Here is a 17,965-nt window from a genome sequence, read left to right as displayed (position 1 = left end):
TGACACACATCGGGGAGACAGATGGACCGCATACCAGGGGGCAGATAGAGAAACAAGTATAGTCGGGAGGGGATGAGTTTACCCCTGTGTGACTTTGGGTAGGGGCGGTATTAGCCCAAAGGGAGGGAACGAGTTTCGAGAGTTGCGAAATAAAAAGTTTAAATTGATAGTTTTATTATGATTTGTGGGACAGAGAATCGTGCTGATGGCTGCTCCATCTAAATTGTCTGGTACAGTATATTGAGTGCCGGTTGACTCTACCAAATGATATGTTTTAATCGATAAAAGTTCAATGTTTTAATGTTATTAAGAGATTGGAATTTTTTCAATGATTGATATTTTGATATTAGATTAATTTTCCAGAAATAATAGTGCAGAAATCTTATTTTAGAAGATGAAGAAATATACCTGTCACATCACTATGGATTGTGACGCACCTCTTATTACACCTCATTGATCGACCGGTCGAACAACCGCAGCTCCGACCCTGTACTACTTAGCTGTCATACATCCGCCGACCGAGAAGTGACACGTAGGTAAGAAAAAGTGCAAGTCAGAGAGTTGAATTAACGTGATAGCTGAAGTAGCGTGCAGGAAGAATTAATTTATTATCCTACAGAATTATTGATTATTCTACTTATATCTAGAGTAAAATACCTAGGGCAGTGATTGACATATCTTACACACGAAACATTTATTTAACAAAGAACACAGAAGGTAAAATAATCTTGTGAAAATCTACATATAAAACCTAACCTAAATCATGCATTTACAGTTAATAGTACGGATAGTTGCGTCTAGTACGGGCAAATAAGTATCACAAGGAAACTAAACGTGAGTAGTATAAGCATTGTTTGTTAAACCACACCTATGTCATACACACAAATCCCATGAAACCATGAAGGTAATTAATTATAATGAACTTATACCTTTATTCCCAAAGGGATTTTATAACCTCCCTCTACGTTTCGGTACAAATATACGAGAGTTACAAAACCGGAAATCATCTCCTTTATTGTCCGTTTACTTGCGCAACATTTTATAAAATCCGTTTATCAATCGGGGGCTCTAGTCGGTATGTCAAAGAAAGGTGACGGTCAGGGAACTTCCCCAGCAAACGATGCTCTACCGCCGGGAGTGAGCTGCGACATATGTAAGAATCCGGATAACAGTCGGATGGTAGCGTGTGATTCGTGTGGGCAGTGGTTTCATTTCGCGTGTGTTAGTGTGGATTCAAATGTTCAGGATGAGGAGTGGAGTTGCAAGAAATGCCTTGAGGCGGTGATTCAACTTCCAGCCGGTGCATCTACACCTAATACCGACACTGGAGTGATACCAAAGCCCGGAACCAGGCTAACAGAATCTAATCTGGAGGAGTACGTGCAGAAACAGTTGGCGGTGATGCAGGTGGGCTTTGAACGTTTGTTGAAGGCGAAAGATGATCGGCATCTGAAGGAGCTCAGAGATCAACGGAAGAAATATGAACAGGTGTTGAAAGACACGGAGCGACGTGTGCTAGAGCGTGTGGAAAGGCAAAACTTAATTAGCTCAAGTGGGGGTGGATTAACGGCGAGTTCAACTGTAAATCAACCGGCACAGATGGTGTCCAGTGGATCGACTGGTAATCAAAACCCGAAATTGTTAGGTAGCAGATCAACAGCGAGTTCTACGAGTTATCATCCACAGCAGGTGGCAGGAGGATCAACGACAGGTGCGATCGGAAGTCTGCCGTTGCCATGGACGTTGGGAACCGGACCGACAGCAAGTTCGACGGAAAATCCACTGCCACAAATTAATGCACAAGAGGTGAGTCAGGGCAATGAGGCTCTAGCACATGAGTTGATGTTGCTGGAGGAGCAGCAGGCATTAGAGAAGAAACATATGGAGGAGCGAAGCCGCCTTTTACAACGGCATGCGATATTCGGCGGAGGAGCAGCCGGTGGAATCGGACTGAATCCTCAGGCGACAGCATTCCAACCGATTGGTAGCGGGTTTTTCGGTGTTTCTTCGCTAAGTCAAGGTCAGATTTCAGCGCGTCAAGCTATCAACAAGGAGCTTCCCATATTTTCCGGCAACCCAGAAGAATGGCCGCTTTTTCTAGCAAGCTACGAGAACTCGACCAGGATTTGCGGATATAGCGACGAAGAAAACATGCTTCGACTTCAACGAAGCCTCAAGGGAAAGGCAATGGAAACGGTACGTTGTCGTCTGTTGCATCCTGCCAACTTACCGGGGGTTATAGCGACGCTGAGAACCCTGTTTGGGAGACCGGAAGTCATCGTCCATTCGCTGGTGAATAAGATCCGGGAAATGCCATCGCCGAAAGCTGAAAAACTGTGCACGCTGATCGATTTCGGAGTTGCAGTTCAAAACGTCTGCGCGACCATCACAGCTTCAGGTCTCGACGAGTATATGTGCAACGTGGCGCTACTCCAAGAACTGACGGAGAGATTGCCGCCTTCTATTAGACTGAACTGGGCGTACCATCGGCAGGGACTGAACAGAGTCACTCTTTCGGAATTCGGAGACTGGCTTGGGAAGTTAGTTGAAGCAGCGAGCATAGTCACGATGCCAACCCTCAACATCTCGAAACCAGAGAGACGTGGAAGGAAAGACGACAACTACATCAACGTTCACTCGGAAAGCAACTCTAGTTGCGAAGTTCTCTCGTTAGATCGCCCGATTACTGCATCAAAGGGCTGTCTCGTATGTTTGAACGAATGCAGCGGTCTGGACACGTGTGGCAAGTTTCTCGCCTTGGGCGTCGGGTCCCGTTGGACAGTTGTGAAAGAGCAAAGGTTGTGCAGAAAGTGTCTACGGAGGCATTACGGTGCCTGCCACGTGAAAACACCCTGTGGAAGAAACGGTTGCTCGTTCATGCACAACACATTGTTGCACGACGACAAGCGATATAACAAACGTTTGACTCCCGAACCAGCGCAGCAGTCTAACGAGAGTTCAACAACACAGAGCTGCAACACGCATTCGAAGAGGGCGGGAAAGGTTTTATTTCGGTACGTGCCTGTAACGATCTACGGTAAGGGAAAGCAAGTGACAACCTATGCTTTCCTCGACGATGGGTCGTCGGCGACTTTGATGGAGCACGGCCTACTGAGAGAATTAGATCTTAAAGGAACGCCCTATCCATTGTGCTTGAATTGGACGGGTGGCCACCAGCGGGAAGAAGATGAGTCAGTCTTACTGACGTTAAAGATCTCCGGTGTAAATGACACTCGTGAAGTGTTCGACCTTCCAGAGGTTTATACGGTTAGGGATCTTTCTCTTCCGAAACAGTCGGTCTCAGTCTCGCAGTTGGCAACTAAGTACAGCTATCTCAAAGGTTTGCCATTGAAATCCTACGATGATGTCTCTCCACGGATCCTTATAGGGATGAACAATTGTCGCCTGGGTCACGCCCTGAGAAGTGTCGAAGGTGGTGAGAACGAACCGGTGGTGTCCAAAACCCGCCTTGGATGGATGATATACGGACCTTGCACCATGGAATCTGGTACGACGAACTCCTGCGGTAGCAGTTATCACAGTTTCCACATCTGTCCCTGTGTTAGGGAAGAAGAAAGGGATCTGAATGCGGCACTTAAGGAATACTACTCAATTGAGTCGTTGGGAATCTCTGGTTCACAAAAATCACTACATTCAAAAGATGAGGAGCGCGCGATTAAAATTCTGTCAACCGAAACACGACTGGTAGGGAATCGCTACGAGACCGGCCTATTGTGGCGCTATGATCAAGTACAGCTACCCGACAACAAGGGAATGGCTGCAAAGCGCCTAGCTTGTCTACAGAAGCGAATGAGACGGGAACCTGAATTAGCTGCGGCGATGCGATCGAAAATGCTTGAGTACGAGGAGAAGGGTTACATTCGGCGACTGTCGGCAATGGAGAAGGCGGAGAAACATTCTAACGACTGGTATCTACCAATCTTCCCAGTAACCAACCCGAACAAACCAGGGAAGCTACGAATCGTATTCGACGCGGCCGCCAAGGTCAACGGCGTCTCACTGAACTCGTTCCTCCTAACGGGACCCGATCAATTGGTGTCACTGCTTACAGTTCTGTATAAGTTTCGCGAGTTTCGCGTCGCCGTAGTGGGAGACATTCGGGAAATGTTCTTCCAAGTACAGATGAAGAAGCTAGACCAACGAAGCCAGATGATTTTGTGGAGCAACGGTAATCCGGAGGATGAACCCGAAGTGTATGCGGTAGCAGTTATGACGTTCGGTGCGGCATGCTCTCCAAGCTGTGCGCACTATGTCAAGAACCGAAACGCTGAAAGATTCGAAGAGCAGTATCCACGAGCGGTAGAGTGCATAAAGTATGAGCATTATGTCGACGACATGTTGATGAGTGTTGAGACTGAGGAGGAAGCTGTAAAACTAGCCAGCGAGGTACGATCTATCCACTCTCAGGGAGGATTCGAGATACGCAATTGGTTATCAAATTCCCGTTCGGTCATCGATAATCTGCACGAGGTCAGTACCACGGAAAAGAACATGAGCTTTTGCGCGGAGATGACGACGGAAAAGGTGCTCGGTATGTGGTGGGACACCACAACAGACACGTTCACGTTCAAATTATCACCGAAGCACGACGAGCAGCTACTTTCCGGAATCAGGATGCCAACAAAACGAGAAGTTCTGAGAACATTGATGGCTATATACGATCCGATGGGGTTCATTGGTAATTTCCTCATCTACTTGAAGATCCTGATGCAGGAAATCTGGCGTTCCGAATGTGGTTGGGATGATGAAATCAACGGAAAGCTGGCCGAAAAGTGGCAGACGTGGATCGAAGCGTTGCCGAACGTCCATCAAGTTAAGATTCCTCGCTGCTACCGAATTATAACATCTGCCAAACCAGCCAACAATGTGGAATTGCATATTTTCTGCGATGCCAGCGAGAATGGGATGGCTGCTGTGGCCTACTTCAGGTTCGAGGAAGAAGGAAAGGTGGAATGTGCGATGATTGGATCTAAAACACGCGTAGCCCCTCTGAAGTTTCTCTCAATCCCTCGACTTGAGCTGCAAGCTGCCGTTATTGGAGCTCGTCTAGCCGACTGTATCGTCAAATCACATCGTATTAAGATCATGCGCCGTGTTTTCTGGACAGACTCCCGTGATGTGATATGCTGGTTACGATCTGACCATCGGCGCTATAGCCAGTTCGTTGCCTTCAGGGTCAGCGAGCTGCTGGATACAACTCAAGTGGATGAGTGGAGATGGTTGCCAACTAAGATGAACGTAGCGGACGAAGGTACGAAGTGGCAAAGGCTGCCAGACTTACGCCCTAGTAGCCGCTGGTTTCGCGCACAGGATTTTCTTTGGGAATCGGAAGCCGAATGGCCTGGTCACAATCGAGATCAAGGATCAACTGTAGAAGAAATTCGACCCAGTGTCCTACATCATACAGTTACCGAGCCGCTAGTGAGTTTCGAGCGCTTCTCCAAATGGAAACGTCTGCTGAGATCGATGGCATATGCCCATCGTTTCATCACGAATCTTCATAAGCGCATCGAAGGGGCCACCGCCGAGCTGGGACCACTAACGCAGGAAGAGCTGAAACTGGCGGAAAGCACAATTTACCGGATTGTTCAACAGCAGGCGTACCCTGACGAAATGCGCTTGATCCGTAGCAATAGCTCAGATGCCAGTCCGTGGAAACGTACCTTGCCAAAAAGCAGCTCGTTGTACAAGCTGAGTCCAGCTATCGATGAACTCGGTGTTCTACGGATGCGAGGGCGTATAAACGCATGCGAATGGGTTGACGAGGCGACCAAAAACCCCATCCTGCTTCCAAGACGGAATCCCGTGACTGATCTGGTGCTCGCTGAGTACCACGCTTCTTGCCGTCATCAGAATCATCACACAGCGCTGAACCAGGTACGATTGAAATTCAGCATCCCTCGTCTTCGTTCAGAGTTCGATCGTGTACGCAGAAACTGTCAGCGTTGTAAAGTCCGACAATCAAAGCCACAACCTCCAGCGATGGGAAACCTCCCGCTTGCCCGTATGGCAGCATTTCAAAGACCGTTCTCGTACACCGGGATTGACTATTTCGGGCCAATGTCGGTAACAGTTGGCAGAAGGGTCGAGAAAAGATGGAGAGTACTACTTACCTGCATGACAACCCGAGGTGTGCACATTGAAGTAGCACATTCGTTAACGACGGATTCTTGTATTCTGGCACTGCGCAATTTCATTGCGAGGAGGGGTTCCCCGCTGGAGATTATAAGCGATCGAGGAACTAACTTCATAGGAGCGTCGCGAGAGCTGCGCGAGGCCATGCAGAAAATCGACATGACGAAACTTATGGTTGAATTCGTCAGTCCTAACACAAAGTGGACGTTCAATCCACCGGCCGCTCCACATTTTGGTGGCTGCTGGGAGCGTTTGATCCAGTCGATTAAAAAGATCATGAACGATTTCGACGTCCCACGCCTGCCATCCGACGAGATTCTGCGATCCATGCTATTGGAGATCGAGATGATCCTGAACTCAAGACCGCTCACTGACATACCGCTAGAAAACGACGCGGAACTTCCGTTAACGCCGAACCACTTCCTATTAGGATCGGCAGACGGGACTAAGCCCCCAATTATCTTCGATAACGAACCGGCTGCCCTCAAGCGGTCATGGACGATGGCCCAGCTGTACGCCGACAGGTTTTGGAAAAGATGGGTGGCCGAGTACCTGCCCACGTTGACACGCAAGACTCACCGTGCAGACTGCGACTGGGCTTCTGGAGAGGCCAGCGACCAAGATTGCGGTGCTGGATGTCGGTGCTAACGGCGGTAAGCCACATGGACAGTGGCGTACCGGGGGGGAGTGTCACATCACTATGGATTGTGACGCACCTCTTATTACACCTCATTGATCGACCGGTCGAACAACCGCAGCTCCGACCCTGTACTACTTAGCTGTCATACATCCGCCGACCGAGAAGTGACACGTAGGTAAGAAAAAGTGCAAGTCAGAGAGTTGAATTAACGTGATAGCTGAAGTAGCGTGCAGGAAGAATTAATTTATTATCCTACAGAATTATTGATTATTCTACTTATATCTAGAGTAAAATACCTAGGGCAGTGATTGACATATCTTACACACGAAACATTTATTTAACAAAGAACACAGAAGGTAAAATAATCTTGTGAAAATCTACATATAAAACCTAACCTAAATCATGCATTTACAGTTAATAGTACGGATAGTTGCGTCTAGTACGGGCAAATAAGTATCACAAGGAAACTAAACGTGAGTAGTATAAGCATTGTTTGTTAAACCACACCTATGTCATACACACAAATCCCATGAAACCATGAAGGTAATTAATTATAATGAACTTATACCTTTATTCCCAAAGGGATTTTATAACCTCCCTCTACGTTTCGGTACAAATATACGAGAGTTACAAAACCGGAAATCATCTCCTTTATTGTCCGTTTACTTGCGCAACAATACCAACGTTTACGCTTTTTTATCCATCCAGGGCTTCCGGGCGTCGATATGGTCAACAATCTCGGTTCTGTTCGCAGTATAGCTCGAAATACTTTTCAAGTTCTTCAAGTATCGGACTACATATTAAGAAACCGAATGGGAGCGTATTAATTATTGACTTTGATGACTATTTTTGACATTTTTACATTTGTTACAAAAGAAATGTAAAAATGTCGAGTCTCATATACCAATCGACTCAGCTCGACAAATTGGGACAATGTCTGTATGTGTGTGTGGGTATGTATGTATGTGCACTAAACTGGTTCAATTTTTGACTTTTAGCTCCACCAGGCTCTATTGATTCCTTTTATGGCCCTTAGTAATTGTGCAAATTTTGGTACCGATCGGTTGTGTCTACGGACCCTCCAAAAATTTCAAAGTTTATATGGAAATTTGTATGGAAAATCGGTTAACATTGAAAATAAATTCATAAAAAATCACCTCATCAATCAAATAATCAGAACACTATTTATTTCGAAAGGTATTCATCTACTGAACATATTCGGGGAATATTGTAAGTTTATGAAAATTCGTTGAGAAAAGTTATTAACTAAAGAAGCAGCCAGACTTAAAAACAAGTGGATTTTATTATTAATCATAGCAACCCTGTTTGAATAGCTGTATCTGCCCTACGCGAGCGGTGGATGGCAAGTCTAGTTTACACTGGTATAACGATGGAGATATTCAAACAGGGTTGCTATGATTAAGAATAAAATCCACTTATTTTTAAGTCATACTGCTTCTTTAGCTAATAACTTTTCTCAACGAATTTTCATAAACTTACAATATTCCCCGAATATGTTCAGTAGATAAATACCTTTCGAAATAAATAGTATTCTGATTATTTGATTGATGACGTGATTTTTTATGAATTTATTTTCAATGTTAACCGATTTTCCATACAAATTTCCATACAAACTTTGAAACTTTTGGAGGGTCCGTAGACACAACCGATCGGTACCAATCTTTCCTCGCTTACCAATTTCCACAAACTAAAAATAAGACCGTTTCATACAGAGTATTGCTTTACTGGTGTTTTAGGGTCAAAAAGATAGACGTTGGATGGTATATGAATACACAGATCACCAAGTAATCCTCCTAGTAGTGAGAAAATAGATTTCTAATATAATTCATATTCATATTATACTCGTAGCATCACCGAGAGCAACTGAATTTTTGAATAACAAAATTGTAGTGAAAATTTATCAGTTGCATTATTGATAATAAAGATGTCAGGAATCAAAAAAATTTTGATAATAAAGATGTAAGAAATCAAAATATACAAAAATAATGTCACAGCTCTAACCATCATTTACCATTCCTCACAACTGACACTGAGTTTTACTGAAAACCCCAATATACATTTTTCATGACCAATGTGACTAAAAGCATATTTATTTGCAAAAAATACGACATGTAATCACAGAATAACAGACATAACACTCGAAAACAATTCTTCGACCACTTTAACGGTAATTTTGAATATATTTTTAGTTGGGACTGTGTGGTTTTTTGAGATTATGGCGCAACCGATATATGCGCAAGTATACGGGGGATAGACCACTAGTGAAAAAATGTTCCCTAGCCTGAGGGATAACCCTTTTGCAAATAAGTGGTTGGGACCGTGAAGAAAAGGTGGGGCTATCGTTCTAGTAAAATTTGCGGATCGATATATTTTGAAGGAATTTCCTCATAGTGTTGTGTCTATTAGTCTGTGATGTAATTTCAAGAATGTTCGTGTCTCAAAGCAGTCCAGGGGCACTTTCAATACTAATTGGCTTTTCGATTAATTTAAATACTTATTCTGGTAGTTAGAACTATTTCTTTGCAATGGTATTGCTTTGTATAGGACTCATTAACCCATATCTCCAGAACGAGAATTCCGAACGAAACAATTCGCAAGTAATAAGGATGGGTGGAAAGAGACTGCATTGAATGAATGTACGGCTTTTGTGCCATCGACAATAATACAAAGTGTTTGGTTCATGGTTAAGAACCTCTCGAGTGATGATTGACTGTCATATTGGGAGAAAAAAAATCGTTCTACACATACCATTAAATCTCAACCGTTACTAAGTTATTGAACTTTTTGTGTTAACAACTTAAAATAGCTCTAACTCAAAAAATATACTTTGTATTTCAAATCTTTTAGATCCATTGGATAGGTGAGAAAATTTTCCACTGAAAAATGTCCTCAAATGTTTCAGCTAATGAGGTTAAGTAATCTTTTCACAGTAATTTATTTAAAATTTAACCATTTTGATCGAGTTTTTGTTCACTTCGCGAAAATCTTAATAGTTAACATCACTATTTTAATAATTCAAATTGTTAGTCGTGAAAAGTTGTATACTTTGTTCTTGGACATGATATACTTATCTTGTCTTGTTTTCATGTATTTGGGTTATTCAACTTGGATATTTTATCTCATATTCACTAATACTAGCTCTTATTGAAAAAGTATGGCACTTATTGTACCTTTTCTTATTTTTATTCGAAAGCCAGGAAAACTTTGCAGAGAAAAATGTATTAATACCTTTCAGTTAAGTGAATTTAGTATTCTTTTAGAAGTTAATTAGTTTAAAGTTAGTGTTATTATTAGCATTTTCGTTATTTTCTTAAAATAGTAAATAATAAACTTCATCATTATTATCATGGAATTAATGCATCTCAGCCAGTTCTACAATTCTTGCTTTGACTCTATTCAATTATATCTTTTAGTTTCGAAGCAAAATCATTTTCATCTTCTCGTTTCATATGCAAAAACAACGATTTCGAACCCACTGCATTTGTGATGAGGCCATCCTGTGTTAACTATTAAATTGCAGCGAAATAAAAAGCGATTGGGCTAAAGGGTCAAATAACAAGTTGTAGAGAATATTAAGGGACATAAATAAATAGTGACGATAAATTTAGTTGATTAATAATTAGAATAATTACAAAAATCACCAAAAAACGCAAATTTTGAGATATTTTACAAATAAAAAGCCATGTAGTACTCTTAATTAAAAGATATCTGTACATACATCGAAAGGAAATTTTTTCAGCTTTCCAATGAAGCCCTGATAATAGCGATATAAAACATATTTTTTAGATTAGAGTCTTTTAAGAACTTGCAAGTCAATTACAGGAATAGTTTAGAAGTCAAATTACAAGGAAACGAGAAGAGATAGGAATATTATGTTGAAGAACAAATTATGAATCGTCCTGAATCCCAACTTTTGGATAATAGATATTGCTATAATCATAATTCATTATTTTGAGAAAATTAACAAAAATCTCAACAAAAACACTAACTTTTAACTACTTTACAACTAAAAGGTAATTAATACTAATTATCTGAAGATATGAGGACATTATCCAATATAAAATTTTTTCACCTTTCCAATGGCACTAAAAGATTTAAAATTCGAGGTATACTTATCTCAGTTTACTATTTCTAATTACGCGTTAAAATACTGGACCTGAACATTCTATTCTGTACAAAAATCAATTTCAGATGTCTGAAACCAAAAAGATATCTTTTAATTTCAAAATAAATTTCTGATTTCTAGATTTTCTGATAACTAATTAAGGACAATCAATAAAGTAGAAACACAAGATAATCCTAAAAGCGCTGTCAAGAAAAGAAGAACGAAAACGTGCTCTTTGCAATGGGATTTTCACAATCATTTCAGAATATTCCGAAACGATGGTTTTGGAATTCGAGAAATTCGTTTTATTCATTTACTTCATTTAAATAACTTTCATGCTTATTTTACTTATTTTATTCACTTTTTTCTAATATTTTTTTTTTCTGAGTCAGATTATTAAAATGAATAAAAGTGTGAACCGGAACACTTTTATTCATTTTAATATTCTGACTAATTTTGTCCAGTCATTCACTTTATTCATTTCATCTAGAACAATAATTAGACACAATATAATTTATTCTGTTAATTCTATTATTTTTTATTATCTCTGATTTTTTTTATTTTAATAATATAACTGCTTAAAACAAAAAAAAAAAATTTAAAAAAATGATAAAAAGTATAAACAGATAACATTTTTATTGTGATAAAAATTCTTCATTTTGTTTATTTTATTCCTTCCATTCATTTTACTGATTTTATTAACTCTCTGTTTATCCTGTTATTTATGAACAACAACATTTTCAAATAGCTATGGGGTTGGACAAGATTTCTTCACAACGAAGTAAAACTAATAACTGTGACAATTACCGTTTATTTGAGCGCTAATAGTTACAAGAAAGATTCGTAGAACTGCAGTTATTGCAATTGCTCTGATTAGATTCCACTGGAGCAGTGCTGCCAGAAACATTTTCAGTTATCGGTGAAAAATTATATTTTGATATATCTTCGTTTTCTTGAAATATTTTTGAAAGCTGATAAATCTTATTAGTTTGGACTGCTTTCGGCTACCTTTTCTGCCCAAACGAACTATTGAAAAATTTGCAGGAGATGTGTATTAAGGATTGGTATGTAAAAATTCAGCAGCTCTTGATCAAAACATGTTTTTCGTGCTTCTTCACTCTAACACTTTTAAGAAAAACGGTTTTGGAACCCCTGCATGTGCTAGAAAAATATTAGGTATGAAAGAGATAATTTTATCCATATTATTTATTTTATTATTCCAATTTTATATGGTTTTATTCATATTATTTATTTTAATAATTTCATTAAATGGTTAGTTTTTCCCAGGTCACATATTTTATTCAGTTTCTTCATTTTATCGATTCGTTTTAGCTAGTTATTTTTGTTATTTTATGACAGTTTGTTATCTTGAAACAATTTAATTTACTCTCTTAATTTCATAGCTTTTTAATATTGTCAAATTTTAATTTTCGCTAATTTGATTTATTTATTTTATTAATTTGATTTATGTTAATCATTCTATCCATTTTATGAATAACTTTTTTATTTTAAATTTTATTTTGTTTTATTATTTTTCTTTAATTTATTCATTTTATTCGAAGCGTTATTCGTGCAGGACTCGAAACTGTGCTTATCTCACATCTAGTTGCTTGTAAACTTAGCGTGTGATCGGCAAACTAATGAATAATACAACAGTGATATGTGTAAGAAATGTCTCATCTCACTGATAGGTGGATTAAAACGGTTTTTTATTCAATTCGTTTATTTGACAAGGCACATTTGCGTTAGTTTAAAGGTGCCAATTTTGTTTTGTTTTACACTTTAAATTACTGAAAACTTAGGGAATTACATATTAATTTTATTTTAAAAGAAACTAAGGAGATTTTATTGCTATCTTGTACATATACCCAATGGGGTAATATAATTTTCGTAAGATTGGAGATAGCGTAGTTGGTAAATCGATTGCCTTGTACGCAGCTTACCTGGGTTCAATTCAATAGGGTTAGAGATTTTCCAAAGAGATTTCTCTAACCCGACAAAGAGGCGCATGACCCCAAGGTTAATACCCCCTATAATAAAAAAAAAATAAATAAAAAGAATATTCATAAGCCAAAGATTCACTAGTGATTTTATTAATAGATTTTTAAACATTATTCAGAGTCTAACAAATGGGCCCGAACTGAGTCATGATTTATTACATCTTGATCGTGAATTGATTTTCGTGGTTGTGAATTAGTTCAGGAAATCGAAACAGTCTGGATGTTTTCTCGTGAACTATTTTAGGTAGCTCGGAATATTATTCGTGAACACTTTCAATAATCAAGAGCCAATTTATCATTTCTAACATATTAGTCACAATTCAATATCCGTGCTCCTAAAAGAGTTCACAGAATCATTAATTTTTATGGGACAGATTCATGGTTTATGATTTCTATAGTGGTTTCGTCTATTCGTGCTCATGAAATAGTTCACAAAATCATAAAACATTATTCATTGATTCGTGATGATAACCCTAATAATTTTCCATTTCATGCAACTTTGCACATGACCATGAAATCTTTGCGTGAACTTTCCCAAAGATGATGATACACGCATCTCTGCTTCGAATAAAAACCTACGAGTTATTTCAGGCACGTAGTTAGAGGGGGGGCCTTGGGGGCTAAAGCCCCTCCCAAAATTCTTCAAAGGTAAATTTAAGAAACAACAACTTTCGGAGATTTGCAAAAAATTGTATCTTGTTTGGTTTGAACAAATTAATAGGAAAACGGTGAGGAAGATTGCTATATCGAACCACCGAAGTCAGCGATCACGATATCTACTCAGTATGCCGAGTGTGCTGAAGTGACTCGTCGGATGATTGAGTCGCAGAAGCAAGAAGTGGCGCTCCAGCGGATTTGAATACAAACCAGCTGTACATATTGCCGATCAGATAGTGTAAAAATTTAGTGATTTCGTTCATATTTAAATGTAGCGAAACTCTTCTAAAAGAATTTTTTGAAGCATTTAATTCCATTTAAAAAACAATCGCATATTTTGTCGAAGTAAACTGAACCAAACCTATCTATACATAATTCATCTTCCTATCTACTAATCTTCTCGAATCGAAAGATGTTGAAACATTTTGGGGTAGCAAATATGGAAAAGGTTTGATTCGCAATGAAAATTACTTTCAAATCAATCGGGAAAGTTTCATATCAGAATCACAGAAAAGCTAAACTATTGAAGTCTTTAGGGCCCCTTACACGAGGCGCTAGTAATGTCATTACTGAGCAGTAATGTCACTTTTAATGATCGTGTAAGGTGAGTAATGACGGAATCAGTGAAGCCAATTTTCATCAAAATTAACACTCATCACCAAATCAAAACTGATAGTAATCCATGGTTTCGATACACGAATATGTATATAGACGAACACCTTCCATGGTTACCTATTTTCAAGTTGCAAACAAATCAGCATCGATGAAATGCGTAACCAAGTTCGCTTGTTTGCATTTCCTCCATTCATTCATTCCGCGTGATCATTTTTCTGAGTATGCTTGACTATGTTCCATTCTTATCCATTCAGAAGTGAGGCACGAGATCCATAATATTTTTCGAATTCAATCGAAGTGCTTTAGACAGTTTTGGCGCTCTAATGCATAAGAAGGGCATTTGAAACCTATAGTTACGGGCCTTTATGGTACTAGAGCCTCGGATAGTACTATTGATGCCAAAACATCCTCCTTTTCATGCCCAAAAAAATTGCAACGAATGCTATTTGATTCATTCATTAAGCATCGAAAGATATCTATTGCGATGAGAAAATATTCATGTTGGACCGATCTTCACTCAATGCTGAGTTGCCTCTGACAACACGTAGTACAGCATTTATTGACGAATGAAAAGTTCTATTTGGCGCGTTATGTATTTGTATTTAATCGCCTACTACAAATAGGATGGCCTGATAAGCAAGGACGATTGGTTCAGTATACAACATTCAACATTGATATGCATCATTTTGGATCAACAATATTTTCATCAATCACCATCACTGGACGGAATTCCCATACAATTCTAGTAATGACACTACTTAGTAATGACACTTTTATTGCGCGTGTAAGGGCCCCTTTTGAATTTAGTAACCCGAATTGGTTTTAAATGATAACATACACTACACCCACCTTTTCACGTACCACTCCCCTCAACGTTTCTAATGCTTCCACACCGATCAAGCAACCCATGTGGCACATTTCCCCAAATCAGCTGTGTATGTGTCTCGCTCTCTGAAAGCTCCCGCTAGCGCTCTCTCCATGTAACATAAAAACGGTCACACCACGCAATCACATACCGCACCGGTTTACCACACCAAGCACGCAAAAAAAAAGACGGATAGTGCCGGAATGTTGGACAACAAAACGTCAAAATATCCTCTCACGCTTACGCTGGCGGACAGCTCGCGAAGAGAGATTCCACCGCCTCGCGCGATCGACCACACTTCTTCAGCAGTCAGTAGTGCTTGTTTTCCAGTTGCACACAGTGGTTGTGTTTTGCGTGCTTTTCGAACGGTGACGTCGTGACTCGTGACGGGTGGTAGGTTCGAATCAGTGAGCGAGCGGGTTCTGTGCTTTTCTATACGTTGAGGGTGACTGTCTGTCGTCTCTCCTTCAGCGGTGTGTGAGTTTTTGTCATACTCGTATGCCTACTCACGTGCGTTTCGGGTGTGGAGCGATACAAATCGGTGAGAAGGTGAGAGCGATCGCTCTCATTTCGCGATTGTGTGGTGTTACTCACTATTTAATTGGATGGTAGTCGTGAGCTGGCTGATGATTACAAATGCCGATTGTCACGGTTCGGTTAATTTGACGTAGGGATACCCGCGCTCTCGTTTTTACCGTACGCAGTTATGTTGTTTTAGCAGCGGTGTTTGGTGTTTTGACGAAGAACTTTACGCGTGATAGGGTGTTTAATTCAACCTTTGAAGTCTGTTCAAACCAAAGAAGAGTTACTTCTCGTACAAATCTTCAAGGTGAAGGTGGAAATTTTCGTGGTAAACTACAGAAAATCAGTGGGACAAATTTCGTCACAGGTTGACGCTTTTCCCTACCAAATAAAGCAAAATTGCGTGATTTTTGTTGTGTACGATAGTCGGCTAGCTGAGTGAGCGACGGTCAACGAAGAGTGAACTCAACAGAGAGTGCTGGCTGCAAGAGAAAACAACGTGAGTCGCTATAGCGATATGTGAACACAGTTTTCTCCGTGGTCGATGACAGCAGGAGCGGTGGCAGCGCAAAAAATAGGCAAATCTTGTGTTATTCTGTGTGCGGTGGTGTTGCCCAGCCTGGCAGGCTTTTGAGTGGAAGAATTATCGGTCGTTCCGGACGGTTCGCGTTTGTTAAGTTTTAGTGATGTATTTATTCATACAATCGGTATTCATTTGATTTATTGTCCGTCTGGGGAAAACGTCTGACGGGTGAAGAAGTGAAGATTCTGTGATTGCAGTGTACTCGTTGCTAGGAAAGTGAATTGTAACTTTTTTCGGTGTTGTGTCCTTTTTTATGTGTGTGCCCCTAAGCAGTCGGAAGTCCCGTGGTTAGTAAAAGAATTATTGATCTGGTTGCCTGCTGAGGAGAGCCGGGAGAAGTTTGTCGTGTGTTCGTGAAAAAGACTGCGAAGTTCGTGTGTTCTCGTTGAGGATTGCAACCGTTTTTTGCAACGATTATCGATCTCGGAGTGTCCCACCGTCTATCCATATGGATTAGAGAGAGAGAGACAGCGATTTCACGTGGAGTTCTATGAAATGTAAGTACACCAACGAGCTGCTAACATACATGCAAGTACATCGGAATGCTGCCCAGCCCACCTGCTGATTGGAATTCTGTCGGGACACGGCCTAGCTTGTCCGGAATATTGTCGAATTTAATTAAAACATAAACCAGACTAATATTCTAGTGGGTGGACAGGCAGTGAATGACACACCGGCTGGGCAGGACTCTGCCTAGGAATGTCAGTCTGGTGTGGTGAGCAGTGGAATGGAATTCCTGTACATTCCATTCTGCTGCAGTCGCGATAGTTATTTCCCTTGGCGACGACCACCACTGCTGCTGCTGCTGCTGGATGTAATCGATGTTGGAATCATACGTGTTTCCTCTCTTTTTTCTGGTTTATTATGCTCTCTCCCTCTCTATACTGGGTTGTATTTTTGCTGTTGACTTTCCGTTTGTTTATTTCAGCGAGATGATCGCTGGGTGGGTGCGTGTTTACATCGCGGCCTGCTTCGATGTGTTGGTAAAGCTCCCACCTCGATGCGTGTTTGACGTTTTACGTTCGCTGGCCGCAACTCACGGAAAAGGGGGCGATATGCAGTGGGTTCGAAAAGTTTTGATGGAGTTTGTACATCTATTTTTTATACCATGTTGTCATGCCAGGGAATGATACCGATCAGACAGAAATATACACTGGGTTATGAGAAGTGGTTTGTGAGAGCTAAACGGTTTTCGAATTCAGCAACAAGGAGCGGGAAATAGCTGTCTGCACTGGCACAATACACGAAAGAATCCACATTGAGTTATGATTGGGCCAGATGTACAACTTAAAACGCCTATGTAAATGGTAAACCTATTTTTTGTGAGTTTTTTCTGATTTCCTTATGTTTTGTTTTAACATTTGATCGGTTATAAAAAATATGACAGCGTGCGTGAACGCACATCGGGGGTGCTCACGGAACTTTTTATTGAACGAAAACGCGGTCGGAAGCGTCTAAAAAGCTTTGCCCGCGGTGGTTTAAGGACGTCGAATGTGTTTGCAAGTGATGTTCTTCGCGCATGAGCAATCCGTTTAGAGATCTAAAGTTTGGTTTTCACCGAGTCCACCTTCATTGGTGTTGATAAATAATCGCTGTGGAATATGTTACACTCTAAATAACATATGTATTGCGATAATGTGATAATATCATTCATGGCAAAAGACACCTGTACATCCTGTGGACTGAGAGAACCAGCCAAAAAATTAAGCAGAAAGAGCAAAAAGGACCTCACAATTGGCTAGATTTGTTATGAGAGCTGCTTTAAGTGGTTTCACACAGTCTGTATACGGGCAAGTAATAT

The 17,965-nt window shown here is 40.5% G+C and overlaps 1 protein-coding gene across 1 annotated transcript; it reads left to right on the top strand.

Moving 5' to 3' along the window:
• The first annotated feature begins 1,077 nt into the window (after positions 1-1,077).
• On the top strand, positions 1,078-6,605 carry LOC131681157 (uncharacterized). Its single transcript, XM_058961868.1, has 2 exons — positions 1,078-6,476; positions 6,542-6,605. The coding sequence occupies exons 1-2, from the start codon at positions 1,078-1,080 to the stop codon at positions 6,603-6,605; spliced, it is 5,463 nt and encodes a 1,820-aa protein (XP_058817851.1).
• Positions 6,606-17,965: the final 11,360 nt, after the last annotated feature.

The sequence above is a fragment of the Topomyia yanbarensis genome, chromosome 2 (genome assembly GCF_030247195.1).
Source record: "Topomyia yanbarensis strain Yona2022 chromosome 2, ASM3024719v1, whole genome shotgun sequence".
NCBI classification, from domain to species: Eukaryota; Metazoa; Arthropoda; class Insecta; order Diptera; family Culicidae; genus Topomyia; species Topomyia yanbarensis.
The sequence above is the reverse complement of the archived record's forward strand: the minus strand, read 5'-3'. Positions and strand labels throughout refer to the sequence as shown.